We start from the raw sequence: 15,175 nt of genomic DNA, 5'->3' as shown, positions 1-15,175 counted from the left end.
ACAACAACAACAATCTAGTTCATTAGGAGTTCTTGTGGCATAATAGATAGCTGGTTGAGCTGCTAACCTTAAGGTCAGCAGTTCGAAACTACAGGCTGTCCCATAGGAGAAAGATGAGGTTTTCTGCTCCCATAAAGATTTGTAGCCTTGGAAACCCTATACAGGGTCCATATGAGTTGGAACCGATTCCATGGCACATAACCACCACCAACAACAACCAGTTTAGTTCATTGAAACCCTTGAGTTCATGCAGGATCCCTGATGGCACAGTGGTTAAGCACTTGGTTACTAACTGAAAGGTCAGTGGTTCAAACCCACCAGTGGCTCCATGGGAGAAAGATGAAGCAGTAGCCTTCCATAAAGATTTACAGCCTCAGAAATCCTATACTCTGTCTTACATACAGGGTTACTGTGAATTAGAATCGATTTGACAAGTCTGGGTTGGGTTTGGGCTCATGTAGCATCAGCTCCCCACTTTCTCTGTGGTCTGCCTTTCCCTAAACACAGTTAGTTCTTCCTTCAGACATCATAAAAGTCTATTTAAAAAACAATTTTATTAGGTAAGATTAATCTCTGTTCATCTTATTCTGGAAAAAAATATTATTCTCCCTAGTCAGATCCTGATGTTTACAACACCTCTCCCTTTTTAACTATTCCAAAGTAAAATTTCTCCTTTTTGCTCTACTTTCATCCCCCAACCTGATGTTTATTTGTTTGTTTTTCCTTTTAAGAGTGTAGATATTTAAAATAAAATATGGAAGATAATTTGTCTTCACACCCAGTTCCTTTTCACTAATATGTAAAATCCTAGGAATAGGTATGACATAGTGTGTGTGGTATCCTATATAGAACTATTATGATGTTGGAATCTGCAAATAGTCAAGCAATCAGTTACTGTTGTTTTTTTAAAATCAGTAAAGCAGCTAAGGGAACTAGCCAAGTAGCAGATGTTGACGTATCATCTCATTGTAGGGGATGTGTTTGTTAGATTTAATCTATTGTTATTTGTTCTAACAGCAAACTGTTCAACCACCTGCTTTAATGGAGGGACTTGTTTCTACCCTGGAAAGTGTATTTGCCCTCCAGGACTCGAGGGAGAACAGTGTGAAATAAGTGAGTATTGGTCTTCTGCATTCTCCTCACTTAACACAATATGATTCTTGAAACTCACAAGCTGTTCCTTGGAAACCCTATACAGGGTCGCTATGAGTTGGAACCGACTCCACAGCACACAACTACCAGCAGATACTTCATCTTGTTGTAGTTGTTGAGTCCAATTTATGGCAACTCCATGTGTTGCAGAGTAGAACTGTGTCCCACAGAGTTTTCAAGAGTGTGACCTTTCAGAAGCAGATTTCCACGACTGTTTTTCAAGGTGGGCTCAAACCACCAACCTTTTCGCTAGTAGTAGAGCACTTAACAGTGACACCCAAGGATTTCTAGACACTTACTCTAATTCCTTCAGGATTCTGAATGAATAGCTTGTTTAAGGCCTTAAACCAGTGGCTTCTTTTCATTCATTATGAATAATGGTGAAGGAAAGAATGATCTGGCTTACCTCAGAGGACTTGGAACAAGTGCTTTCTGACTCAGTTATGACTGGATTTGAATTATTCAGCATGTTGTGTTGTTTCTTGATAGTGATTTTTGGTCCTTGTTTATTATTCAGAGCCCTTAGCTTTAGCCCTAGAAATGCCTATAAGAACTCTGGAATAGTTGGGATTTGTTCACCTATCCCCAGGCATAGAAGATTTCTTACCTGTCCTTCACTGCCAGATATTCTGGATTAGTCTGAGTCTAATAATCTGTGTATGATAAAAAGGCAGACCCAAGAAAAGGGAGGGAAAAGAGAATGTGTTGCCAGCAATAAAAGAGGATAAACTTCTAGTGCCCACACGTAACAACAAGAATGAGTCTCATACACATTATGTTGAGTAAAAGGAGCTAGGCACTAAAGATGCATACTGCGTAATTCCATTTTTGTGAAGTTCAAGTGCAGGCAAAACTAAAGATAGACAGTAGACATCAGAATGCTGAGGGCATGAAGGAACTTCATGAATGCTGAAAATGTTTTATAGCTGGATTAGAAAAGTATCATATGAGTGTCTATGGAAAAAAAATTACCTGTACACTTAAGATCAGTACCCTTCATGCCTTCTTTAAAGGAGCCCTGGTGGTGCAATGATTAAGTACTCTGCTGTTGTCTGGAAGGTCAGAAGTTCAAACCCACCAGCATTTCCATGGAGAAAAGATCTGGTGATCTGTCCTGGTAAAGATTTCAGCCTTGGAACTCCTTTGGGGGCAGTTCTATTCTGTCTTATAGGGTCATTAGTAGACAGAATCAACTCAACAGCACACAACAACAACAGGTGTATGTCATGCCTCAATAATAAAAATTAATAAATTTTCTAGGGTAATGTACATAAACAATTGTTTTGGGACTCTATCCCAAATGAGGTGTCCTGGTTCTTTCATCTAGCAGCAATGTAACTGTCAGTTAACCTATTAAACTCAGAAATGAGCCAACCCCATCTGGGTTATGACCCAGGCAATGGCACAAAGGCGGAGCAGAGGAACATGAGACACCTGCTGAAGGTGTTATGTCTCTCTCTTCTGATACGTGTAAAGGGAAACTGGGTCAGTATTCTCATTTCCAGCTGCATTATAGGCACTAAAATACCATTGCATTTGATACACCTTCATTTCTGAACTTGTTGTTGTTGTTAAGTGCTGTAACATCATTTCCAACTCATAGTGAGCCTGTATAGGGTTTCTGAGGAGCAACTGGTGAGTTTGAATCACCAACCTTGTAGTTCAAGTGAACTTGCAGTCCAATGCTTACCCTACAGCACCTCACTATGACTCCGAAGTTGTTGTTGTTAAGTACCATCAAGTCGGTTCCAACCCATAGCAACCCTGTATAGGGTTTCCAAGGAGCGACTGGTGAGCTTGAACTGCTGACCTAGTGGTTTAAACTGACTTTGCAATCCAGCACATTAACCCACAGCACCATACCAGGAGTCCGAAGTTGCTGTGGAGTCAAAAAATTCTGACTTCTTATTTTAACTTTGCTTTAATTTATTTTTTCTTATACTTTCTAATGGAGTCCTGGTGTGGCACTGTGGAATAATGTACTGGACCACAAGGTCCTTTTGAACTGAAAGGTTGGTGATTCAAATTCACCAGCTGCTCCTCGGAAACTCTATATGGTCGTCATGAGTCGGAACTGACTTGACAGGACTTAACAATAACAGCTATACTTTTTAATGAGCAGTAGTTGAAGAAACCAGATTTTACTAGGTTCAAATGAAACACCTTTTAAGTTTATACAGAACACATATTGAATTGTCAGGAGTGGTTTCTATTCTTTTTATTAATCCTTCTCTCCTGGTGTAGTGTTGTAGGATAAGCACCGAACTGCTAACCCAAAATTAGGTGGTTCAAATCCACCAGTCACTCCTTGAAGACCCTATACAGGGTCACTATGAGTCAGAACTGACTTGAAGGTATTTAACAACAGCAACCACTGACAAAAATATCTATGACGTCATTTCCAACTCATAGCGACCCTGTATAGGGTTTCCGAGGAGCAGCTGGTGAGTTTGAATCACCAACCTTGTAGTTCAAATGAACTTGCAGTCCAGTGCTTATCCTACAGCACCGCACTAAGACTCCGAAGTTGTTGTTATTAAGTGCTGTCGAGTCGGTTCCGACCCATAGCGACCCTGTATAGGATTTCCCAGGAGCAGCTGGTGAGCTTGAACTGCCAACCTTGAAGTTCAAGTGGCTTTCCAGCCTGGCGCATTAACCCACAGCGCCACACCAAGACTCCGTCTATGAACTTCTTGTTGTTGTTGTTAAGTACTGTGGAGTCGGTTCTGACTCACAGTGACCCTGCATAGAGTTTCCGAGGCTGTAAATCTTTACGGGAGCAGAACGCCTCATCTTTCTCCTGTGGAACCGCTGGTAGTTTCGAACTGCCGGACCTTCAGGTTAGCAGCCCGATTCGTAACCACTACGCTACCAGAGCTCCTTTGAACTATGAACTAAACCCCCTCAATTCTCTCTTCATGCTTTCTCTCAGACTTTGAATTCTAGGTTGGTTCATGTTAATGAATCTTTGTTAATGGGTTAATTTCTCACCCTATGAGTATGCCATTGCATGCCCTTGTTGTTTTCTGGTGCCATTGACTCATAGCGTCCCTATGACCAACAGAACAAAATACTGCACCATACTCACTATTGCTGCCACTGTGTCAGTCCATCTCACTGAGGGCCTTCCTCTTTTTTGCTAACCCTCTACTTTACCAAGCATGGTGTCCTTCTTCAGGTACTGGTCCTTACTGAAAACATGTGCTTACTTCTGTGGAACATTCTGGCTGTACTTTTACCAAGACATGTTTGTTTGTTCTGACTGCTGCTGCGGCTGTGTGCCATGGAACTGGTTACAACTTATAGTGATCTTCTTCCAAAGAGTGGCTGGCGGACTCAAACTGCTGACCTTGTAGTTAGCAGCCCAATGTATAACCCACTACACTCCCAGGGCTCCTTGTTCCTCTGGCAGTTCGTGGTATGTTCAATAGTCTTAGCCAACGCCATAGTTTAAATGCATCAATTCTTCTCTGATCTTTCTTATCCATTGTCCAGCTTTCACATGCATATGAGGTGATTGAAAATATTACATGAGTCAAATACATCTTAGTTCTCAAAATGACATCTTTGTTCTTGAAAACTTTAAAGATGTCTTTTGCAGCAGATTTGCCTAATATAATGCATCATTTGATTTCTTGACTATTGCTTCCATAAGCATTGACTCTGTATTCAAGCAAAATGAAGTCTTTGACAACTTCAATATTTTCTCCATTTATCATGATGTCAATTATTGGTCCAGTTTAGTTTTCTTTACATTGAGATACAATCCATACTGAAGGCTGTATGAAGTACTTGATCTTCATTAGTAAGTACTTTAAGTCCAAGGCCATTTCACTTTCAGCAAGCAAGGTTGCTAATAACTCTTCCTCCAATTCTGATACCATGTTCTTCTTCATATAATCCAGCTTCTCAGATTATTAGGTCAGCATACAGATTAAATAAATATGGTGAAAGGATACAACCCTGACACACACCTTTCAGTATCCCTTGTTCCCTTGGAATAATTGCCTTTTGTTTTATACATATGGTCTTTATGACCAAAACAAATGTTCTATGGATAAACAATGTTATCCATAGAACAAACTATGATCCACACAGTTGAATATGTTTGTATAGTCAATAAAGCATAAGTAAACATCTTTCTGGTATTTTCTGCTTTCACCCAACATCCATCTGACATCAGCAATGATATCTTTTGTTTCATGTCCTCTTCTAAATCCAGCTTAAACTGTGGGATAAAGTACTGGATCTCAAGGTCGGTTTGAACCACAAGGTAAGCAGCTCAAATTCACCAGCTACTCCTTGGAAACTGTATACAGGGTGGCTACGAGTCAGAACTAACTCAATGCCACTTAACAGCAACAACAACAACCTGTAGATATATTGCTGCAACTGAATTTTACTGAAGTAAAATTTTACTTGTATAGGATATTCATGATATTGTTCCATGATTTCTGTATTCCACTGGTTCATCTTTCTGTGGATTGGTCACAAATATGGATCTCTTCCAATCAGTTGGCCAGATCATAACATTTTACTTTGTTTTCTTGAACTGCCCTTGGAAGTTTTCTGTTCATCTCTTGTACTTCATCATTTCTTCCTGTTGTTTTAGCTTCTTTATATTCAAGAGCAAATTTCAGAGTCTCTTCTGACATCCATTTTTAGTCTTTTTTTTCCTGTCTTTTTAATGAGTCTTTGCTTTCTTCATGCATGATTTTCTTCATGTTATTTACAATTCTTCTGGTTTTCATTTAGTAGTATCTAATGCATCCAATCTATTCTTGACATGGTCTCTAAATTTGGGTAAGATATACTCAAGGTCATATAGTGCCTCCCTTCGATTTGTTTTAGTTTTCTTCAGCTTCAGCCTGAAATTGCATATGACCAATTAAGGAGGGTCTGTTCCACAGTCAACCCCTGACCTTGTTTTCACTGATGATTTGGAGCTTCTCCATAGTCTCTTCCCAATGATGTGGTCATTATGATTCCTGTGTATTCCATCCAGTGAGGTCCACATGTACAGTCACCATTTATTTTGTTGAAGAAGTTATTTCTATCAACAAGGCCTTATTTTCCAACCACTGATCCTTCCTTTTTGTTTTCAACTTTTGCCTTCCAATCACCAGTATTTATCAATGCATTTTGAGTGTAATTTCAGACAGAAGAAGTTGGTAGAATTCTTTAATTTCCTCATCATTGGCTTTAGTAGTTGGTGTGTAAATTTGAGTAATAGTGATATTAATTGGTCTTCATTGTTATTGTTGTTGTTGAGTGCTGTGGAGTGCTGAATTATAGTGACCCTGTATAGAGTTTCCGAAGAGTGGCTAGTGGTTTTGAATCACCAACCTTGTGGTTAGCAGTTCAGTGCTTATCCTACAGTGCTTATGTTACCAGGACTCTGATCTTCTGGGCATATGGATATTATTCGATCACAGACAGCATTGTACTTCAAGATAGGTCTTGAAATGCTCTTTTTATTATGAATGCTATGCCATTCCTCTTCAGTTTGTTGTTCCTGGTATGTGATTGTCCATTTCAAAATAGCCAATACCAGCCTATTTCAGCTTATTAATACCTAGGGTATTGATCTTTATGCCTTCCATTTAGTTTTTGATGACTTCCAGTTATCTTAGATTCATACTTTGTACATTCAATATCCCAGAAATTAATAGATGTTTGCAGCTTTTTCTTCTCATTTTGAGTTATGCTCCATCAGTAAATGAAGGTCCTGGAATATTTGCTCTAGCCACATCGTTAAGGTCAACTCAACTTTGAAGAAGCAGCTCTTCCCCAGTGGTATTTTGAGGGCCTTCCAAACTGAGGGACTCATCTTCTGGCAGCAGTGTATCAGACAACATTCAGCTGCCATTCATATGGGTTTCAGTGGCTAGCCTTTCAGCAGTGGTCCACCTCTCCTTCTTCCTAGTCTGCCTTAACCTGGAAGCTCTGCTGAAATCTGTCCATCGTGGGTGCTCCTATTGGTATTTGAAATACCAGCATTCCAGCAACACACATGTGATCACATTATGACAAAGTGACAGTCAAGTGGTGGTGCATACCCTTAGATTTTATGAATTTTCTGTTGCCAGGTAAAATGTATCTGTTGGAAAATACAGTTTTGACAGATACCTAAATGTGAATTGATGACTGACATTGTCATATGTTTTATCTGAAATCCTCTTAGAAAATATCCTGTTTCTATTTTTACTCAGAGGGTGAGTAAAAAATTATCCACACTCTGCCTGTAGAATTTATTTTAATCAACTTTTAGAAAAGACAAATACATCATTTTTGACATAATCTCCGTGCTTTTCAATACTTTGTTCATCTGTCAACAAGTTTTCGCATTTCCTTATTAAAAAATGTTTTAGGTTGAGCTGCGAGCCACAAATGCATTTAGTCCTCAAACTGACATCTTTGCTCTTTAACACTTTACAGAGGTCTTGTGCAGCAGATTTGCCTAATTTAATACGTGGTTTGATTTCTTGACTGCTGCTTCCATAAGTGTTCATTGTACAGCCAATCAAAATCTAATTGCTATTTTTTTCTCTTTGTGGTTAGGTAAACAATGCTATACTTTTTTACTTCTGCCTTAAAACTTATGCTTTAGGATAGTAAATTCTAGACTTGTTAAGTGCCATTGAGTTGGTTCCAACTCATAACAACCCTATAGAGAGTTTCTGAGGATAAGCTAGTAGATTTGAACCACCAACCTTGCAGTTAGTAGTCTAGTGCTTATCCTATAGTGCCACACCAGGACTCCAAATTTTAGACTACAGAGGTAGAATGAATAGACTTTGGAGTAAGAAATTTAAAAAATTGCATACTTTTATATATCTAAGATTCAAAGATCTGTGAAAAACATTAGCAATACTTATTTGGGGCAAAGCAAAAAAAGAAAAGGAGAACATATTGTTAGGATCTGAGATATAAATAAACATAGCAAGTAGCCTGTTTTTTCCAAAAAAAGAAAGACTCAGTATAAAAACTATAATAGAAGTGACATAAAGGGAAATGCCTGCTATTTGAAAGGATTTTTCGTCTCAAAGCTTTATGATTCCCTTGGAAAAGGTAAATGCCTTCATATGAACCACTGAGTTTCTTGTTTATTTATCTGCTTCTCTGTTTCAGGCAAATGTCCACAACCCTGTCGAAATGGAGGTAAATGCATTGGTAAAAGTAAATGCAAATGTTCCAAAGGTTACCAAGGAGACCTCTGTTCAAAGCGTAAGTACTTCCTACACATAATCAATCTTGGTGACGGGATAATTAAACTAGCAGTCGTCTCATAACTTCTGTGCCTCCTGCCTGTTGCCTGGGCACATAGTCCATCCTTCTTCACAAACACATATACACCTTTATGTGGACCCAAAGAGTTGTTTGAAATCCATACATGTTAAGAAAACTTACAAACAGTCACACACACACAATACAACTTTTTAACTTTGAGGAGTTTCCTAAAGGAAAATAAATTTCTCTTGCCCACCTGTAACAAAAGTTTACTAACATCTATTGTGCATGTGAAATGTACACAGAGCTTTTACAAAAAAGTCCAAAACTGACCTATAGCTGGAGATTAATTTAGGAAAAACTACAAATAAATCAGGGGTTGAAGTCAAAAGAACCTCCGGATAAGTAGCTGTGCAATTCTGTTAAAAAACGAAAGCTCAAAAAGCCATTCTTTTTATCTCCCGTAATTCCAGCTGTCTGTGAGCCTGGCTGTGGTGCACATGGAACCTGCCAAGAACCCAACAAATGCCAGTGTCTTGAAGGCTGGCATGGAAGACACTGCAATAAAAGTGAGTAGGAACCCATCTGGGAAACCTTTCATTCTCACTTCTGCTATAAGGGATACTGGTGGTATTGTGGGTTAGACATTAAGTTACTAGCCAAGGGGTCAGCAGTTCAAACCCAGAAGCAGCTCCATAGGTGAAAGATGAGGCTGTTCATGCCCGTAAAGATTTACTGTCTTGGAAATCCTCTGTGAGCTCTGTAGGATCAGCACTGAATTGCTAATCACAGGTTGGCAGTTCAAACCCACCAGCTGCTCTAGGCAACCCTACACAGGGTTGATATGATTCAGAACTGACGTAATGGCATACAACAACAACCTAAGGAATTGACATGATGGCTGTGGGTTTGCTTTTGGTTTGGATTTTGGCTCCAAAGATTAGTCCATCACCAGTTGCCATCCAATTAATTCTGATTCATAGAGACCACATTCATGTCAGAATAGAACTATGATTAAGTCTCCAGCCTTCTCTCCTGAGGTGTTTCTGTGTTGACTCATAGCTGCAACCTTTCAGTTATTACCAACCTCATTAATTGTTTGCACTACCCAGGGACTCCTAATGATTAGTGGACAACCCGTAATTCAGCCTGGCCTTCCATTACATCAAAGCAACTTCTTATCTTACTCTTTCTCCCCACTCCCAATGCTCTAAATTTTAGAGTCTATATTTAGAGTATAAAGAGTAATTTATCATTGCAAAAATAGCACCACAGATATTTTTAGGTGAAATTGGAAGTGCAGACTATGAAGACAATTACAAGTAAATTTTGAGATTTTCAATTAAATGTAGCATCAATATCTAGTTGACTCTGGTCTTATCATTCAGAATTTTTAAGCTAGCGCATAAAACATGGAGCCCTGGTGTGGTGCTGGAGGATAAACACTGAACTGCTAACTCAAAGGTTGGCTGTTCCAACCCACTAGTCACATTTAGAAACCCTATATAGGATCACTGTGTGTCAGAAGCAACTCAACGTCACACAACAACAATATAAAAACATGAAGAATTTTTCTTTTTAAAAGCTTTGTTTTATTGACTACAGAATGTTTGGAATGAGTTTGGGAAGAAAAGGTCTTTAAGAATTCTGTGGGACAGGGAAATATTTGAGTTGCATTATTTTCAAATTTACTGACTACCAAATATGAACTAGCTATGTAGACAAAGCTATGTAGACAAAAAACTGGCTTATTTGATACACAAAATGAAAACTTGTTAAATACAGTCATTCAGCATGTATTAATACTGTACACATATAACCACCACCACCACCATAACTAGGTGTTAGAAATTCAACACTGTGCAAAACTAGGTGTTAGAAATACAACACTGAGCAGAACAAAAAGGCTTTGCCAGAGAGACAGTCAATGAACAAATGAACAAAATCAGCAGTGCAGTTTCTGTAAATCTGGTACCTAGAAGTCATCCTTCTAAGAATGTGTCCACTGTCCACTCGCCAAAGAAAGGCAGACCTCAGTCATTCAATACTCTTAAAAAACAAAAGCCAGCATTATCTATAATACTGCAAAACAGGGGACAAAACTTGAGAAAGTCACTTACGTATCAGATGTTATTCTAGAGCAAAGGCATCCAAAGGGTAGTGTTTGTACTCTAGTGGGCATGGAACCAACTAGTTGGGGTTTTGTTATTGTTGGGTGTCGTTCACTCAATTCTAACCAACAGTGACCCCATAAAACCAGAGGATTTTTTTAGAAACACTGGCAGATTGCCAGGATTTCCCCTGGGTGTTTTGAACCTGCAACCTTTTGGTTAGTAGATAAACATTTTATAGTCAAGCCACTAGGATCCTTAATCAATTGGGAAGTATTAATTTTAGTATACTTTATTATTATTTTACTTATGTAGTATATTATATTAAATGTTTGTATGCATCTCATTCTTCTAACTTCTAATTTGGGGGCATATTTTACAATGTTGGCATTATGGTAGTAGTACAAATCTATGTAATAAATGTATATGTGTGCATAAATATTTATTTTATTTAAAGTAGTATCTAGTCTGGCGGTGATATGCCTTGGAGTCTGTTCCAACTCACAGTGACCCTCCATGGGGTTTCTGAGGCTGTAAATCTTTATGGGAGTGGCAAGCCTCATCTTTCTCCCATGGAACAGCAGGTAGTGGAATAATAGCTGGTAGTTTCGAACTGCTGACCGTGAGATGAGCAGCCCTACTCTTAACCACTACGCTACCAGAGTTCCTTGGTACCTGGTCTGTGCTACACTAACACATTCATTTTATTCCTTTTCACCCACTGAATTGACTGAGTTGTTGATAAAATAAGTTTCAGGTGGGCACAACCTAATAACACACATGTAGCACTTTTGAAAAATACTTCTTTACCCAGGTGATAATGGTTGAATGGCATCCCTTCTCAGGACATAGGGGAAAGCCTTCTTTGGACTAAAAGACCCATAGGAGACGAGTCATTTCTGTAGTCAATTTTGGAAAAGAATAAGCCAGACCCTTTATGCAACCCTTAACTGAATACTCAAGGCTTGTTCCAGAATCAGTTGAACTTTTCAGAAGTCCTTGGTTCCAGGGATGACCTGAAATATAATCATACATCCCCGGACTCAACTACAAGTGTCTTCTAGGGCCCACATCTGGGCCTGATGACTATCAAGAGTGGTGAAGAGATGAACACAAGGGATACAGTTCGTGCTGGTTTATTGGTCACTCCACCAAAAAGGAGCCTGGTAGCATAGTAGGTTACAAGTTGGACTGCTAACCTCAAGGTCAGCAGTCCGAATCTACCAACTGCTCTGTGGGAGCAAAATGAGGCTTTCTGCTCCTGAAAAGATTTACAGCAGAGGTGGGGAATCTTTTTTTCTGCCAAAATTCATAACATAATTTTCAGACTCTACAAATTCATCAACTTAAAAATTAGCCTACTCATGTAAACTATCACTCAATTCACAATAAAAACTTAAAAAAATTTTTTAAAAAATAGCTTACTATATTTGACCACACGTTTAATTAGCTCACATCCTAATGTGATGGCAGGAAGCTCTGGTAGCATAGTGGTTACGAATCGGGCTGTGAACTGCGAGGTCAGAAGTTCGAAACTACCAGCTGTTCCGTGGGAGAAAGATGAGGCTTTCTGCTCCCATAAAGATTTACAGCCTCGGAAACCCTGTGTAGGGTTGCTATGAGTTGGAACCGACTCCACGGCACTTAACAACAACGTGATGGCGGGTATGGCGCTGTGGGTTAATGCACTGGATTGCAAAGTCGGTTTGAACCATAAGGTCGGTGGTTCAAGTTCACCAGCTGCTCCTCAGAAACCCTATACAGGGTCATTATGGGTCAGAGCCAACTCCATGGTACTTAACAACAACAACAATGTGATGGCTGGATCTGTGGTTGCTTTGGCAGCACCAGACCAAATGATATGGCAGGTCTTAGAAGGCCCCCATTCCCCACCCCTGACAGCCTTGGAAACCATATACAAGGGTCACTATGAGTTGGAACTGACTCAGAGTCACACGATCACCTACCCTAAAGAAGGCAAATAGAAGACCCTCATGTACAGATGAGGTGGTCCACAAAAAGTGCCCCTGTTTGTAAACCATGCTGCTCGGAGCTTTTTTCAATCAGTGTTGCTCTGTCAGATCTAAGCATTACATCAAGAAGATGCCCTAGTGCTTGATTAAAATGGGTTGTGTTTTTTTTGGAGAGGCCACATTAGTAGAGAGAATCAAGTTGAAAGAATGTGCTTTATTTTGACTAAAGGGTACTGATAATGAGGAAGTTTTGAGGCACAGAGTTCTGCAAAGAACAGATTCTCTGTGGAGTGGCATGTTGGGAGGTCCTCGGCACCCAGTCATCTTTGTGGGGAATAGAATACTGGAGACAGACATCCTGCGTAGGCTCATCCTCACCAGCAGGGAGGTTTGGACTTCATGGGTGGCAGAGAGAGTGAGCAGCATGGTAGGGATTTACTCCAGTGTATTGTTGGCTCCAATTTTGACCATTCCATGGAGCTACTAACATACATGCTGACAATTCAAAGAAGCACATTCAGGAACAAAGTATTCTATTCTCAGTAGTTGTTTAATGGCATGCCCACATTTTAAATTCCCAAGAGACAAATGAAATGCCAAACTTGATTCTCAAGCACAGGAAGATGGCGAAGAGTTGTAAAACATATCCTCTGTCTTGTGTCAGTTTTAGGAAATGGGTAGAACTGAGTTACTGTCCTGAGCACCTCTAAAATTTCATCTTGAGTCTTTCCAAAAATTTGCAAGGAAGGGAAGTCTTTGACAGTTCTTAAATTGTGTAACTCGGTGTCACACTCATAACCTAGCTGGGAACAGATAGATGCCCACTTTGAACCTGACAAGGAGTTGATTCAAATCATAACTCTTTCTCTAACATGTGGAACAAATCCACCAAACCCACTGCCATCGAGTCAGTTTTGACTCCGAGTGACCCTGTAAGACAGAGTAGCAGAAGCACTGAATTCTTAGGAAATTCTTAGTTTGCACAAGTGCAATAGCCACACCCCGTCATATGATCTATATGAATGAAGAGTGGGATCTGTCATTTTGAATTGGATTGATATAATCTAGGTTGGTTTTGCAATGCAAAAGACCTCCGTGCTAGAGTACTACCAGCCCTTGGGTGGAGAATGGACTTCCACTCAATCACATTCTTCCAAACTGCATGACCACAAAGTCTTGTGAGTCAGAGATTCCATGGAGGCCAGATTTGATAGAGTTAGTAAAGAGGGTTTCTTCTGACTGAGTTCTTGAAGATGTAACGTCTCTTCATCCAGGTAGCTTTTTGTGGTCTTTGTGGTCTTTTACTCTAAGTTGAAAAGGGGAAACGGACTTCATTTGAATGGTTAGTAATGAATCTGAAGAGCCTGTTTTGTAGTTTCTTTTCTTTTAAGCTGTGAATAATTTTGCAGGGTATGGAGCCAACATCATGCATGCCCTGAGGTCAGCAGGCACCCAGCTCAGGCAGCACACGCCTTCACTTAAAAAGACTGAGGAACAGCAGGATCCACCTGAATCCAATTACATCTGGTGAACTCCGACATCTGAAACGTTTTAAGTTACACCAAGTTCATAGCCTTTGTTAACCTTTCATGTGTTGAATGTTCAAATAATGTTCATTACAGTTAAGAATACTGGCCTGAATTTTATTAGCTTCATTATAAATCACTGAGCTGATATTTACTCTTCCTTTTAAGTTTTCTAAGTACATCTGTAGCGTGATGGTATAGATTTTCTTGTTTCAGTGCTTTCGGACTGATTTTATATTGTCATTTGATCAGGTTAAAATGTTCTGTTTTCAGTGTGTAGTTGGCAGATAATTTTTGAAATTACAGTACATTCATGGTGTCCCAGGGCTGGGGGATATTGTTGTTGTTGTTGTTAAGTGCCGTAGAGTCCTACCCATAGCAACCCTGTATAGGGTTTCCAGGAAGCGGCTGGTGAGCTTGAACTGCTGACCTTGCAGTTCAAACTGACTTTGCAGTCCAGTGTATTAACCCACAGCACCACACCTGGACTCCTGGGGGATATTAGAGAAGATAAATTTGTCAAAAATGCAAAAATCACAAGAGTTTGAATGAAGCAGTTAATAGGGCTGAAGTTACACCAGTTCAAATTTTATTGTCATGTATTTAGATATTTCACATTTGTTTAGCTGTGCTTATTTTTTAACTTTTAAAACAGTATATTTTGACTTTACTATTTCAGAGAGCTTGATATTAAATAAAAGCAAACAAATGAACAAACAAACAAACAAAAACACTGTGGTAGTGGCATTTAAACAATATAATATATTGTAAACACAGTAAAATAGGGACTATAATGTATGAACTCCTTGCATTGGCTTGAAGCAATATAATATATTGTAAACAAACACAGCTCTTACATAATAGACGTTTTATACTATTTGTATGTATAAAATAAAGGTGCTGCTTTAGTTTTTCTGAGTGTTGTGTGGAATGATCTTTGCTTGTGCTATCTTAGGGAAATAAAGTTGGTTGCTGTTCAGTGACATTTGATACTTTTCAGTGCCATACAAATGATACTATTCTCTATTAGGTCTTCAGATAAATCCCTTCCTCCTAGCTCTGTAGTTCTGTTAGCAAGCTAATTTTTGGCATTGCTTCAAACTGATTGTCTCTAAAATATATCTTCCTCATTTATTTACAGATGAACTGTATGAATAAGAGATGCCAAAGGAGAGTTGCTGGC

At 39.3% G+C, this 15,175-nt stretch overlaps 1 protein-coding gene across 1 annotated transcript in view; it reads left to right on the top strand.

Annotated features, from left to right (window-relative positions):
• The window catches only part of WIF1 (WNT inhibitory factor 1), a 123,396-nt gene extending 109,375 nt beyond the window's left edge, over window positions 1-14,021 (top strand). Inside the window, 4 exon segments of the mRNA XM_006859523.1 lie at window positions 1,018-1,113; window positions 8,284-8,379; window positions 8,856-8,951; window positions 13,876-14,021. Coding sequence (XP_006859585.1) covers window positions 1,018-1,113; window positions 8,284-8,379; window positions 8,856-8,951; window positions 13,876-14,021 — 434 coding nt within the window.
• The last annotated feature ends 1,154 nt before the right edge of the window (window positions 14,022-15,175 follow it).

The sequence above is a fragment of the Chrysochloris asiatica genome, unplaced genomic scaffold, assembly GCF_000296735.1.
Source record: "Chrysochloris asiatica unplaced genomic scaffold, ChrAsi1.0 scaffold00033, whole genome shotgun sequence".
NCBI lineage: Eukaryota > Metazoa > Chordata > Mammalia > Afrosoricida > Chrysochloridae > Chrysochloris > Chrysochloris asiatica.
The sequence above is the reverse complement of the archived record's forward strand: the minus strand, read 5'-3'. Positions and strand labels throughout refer to the sequence as shown.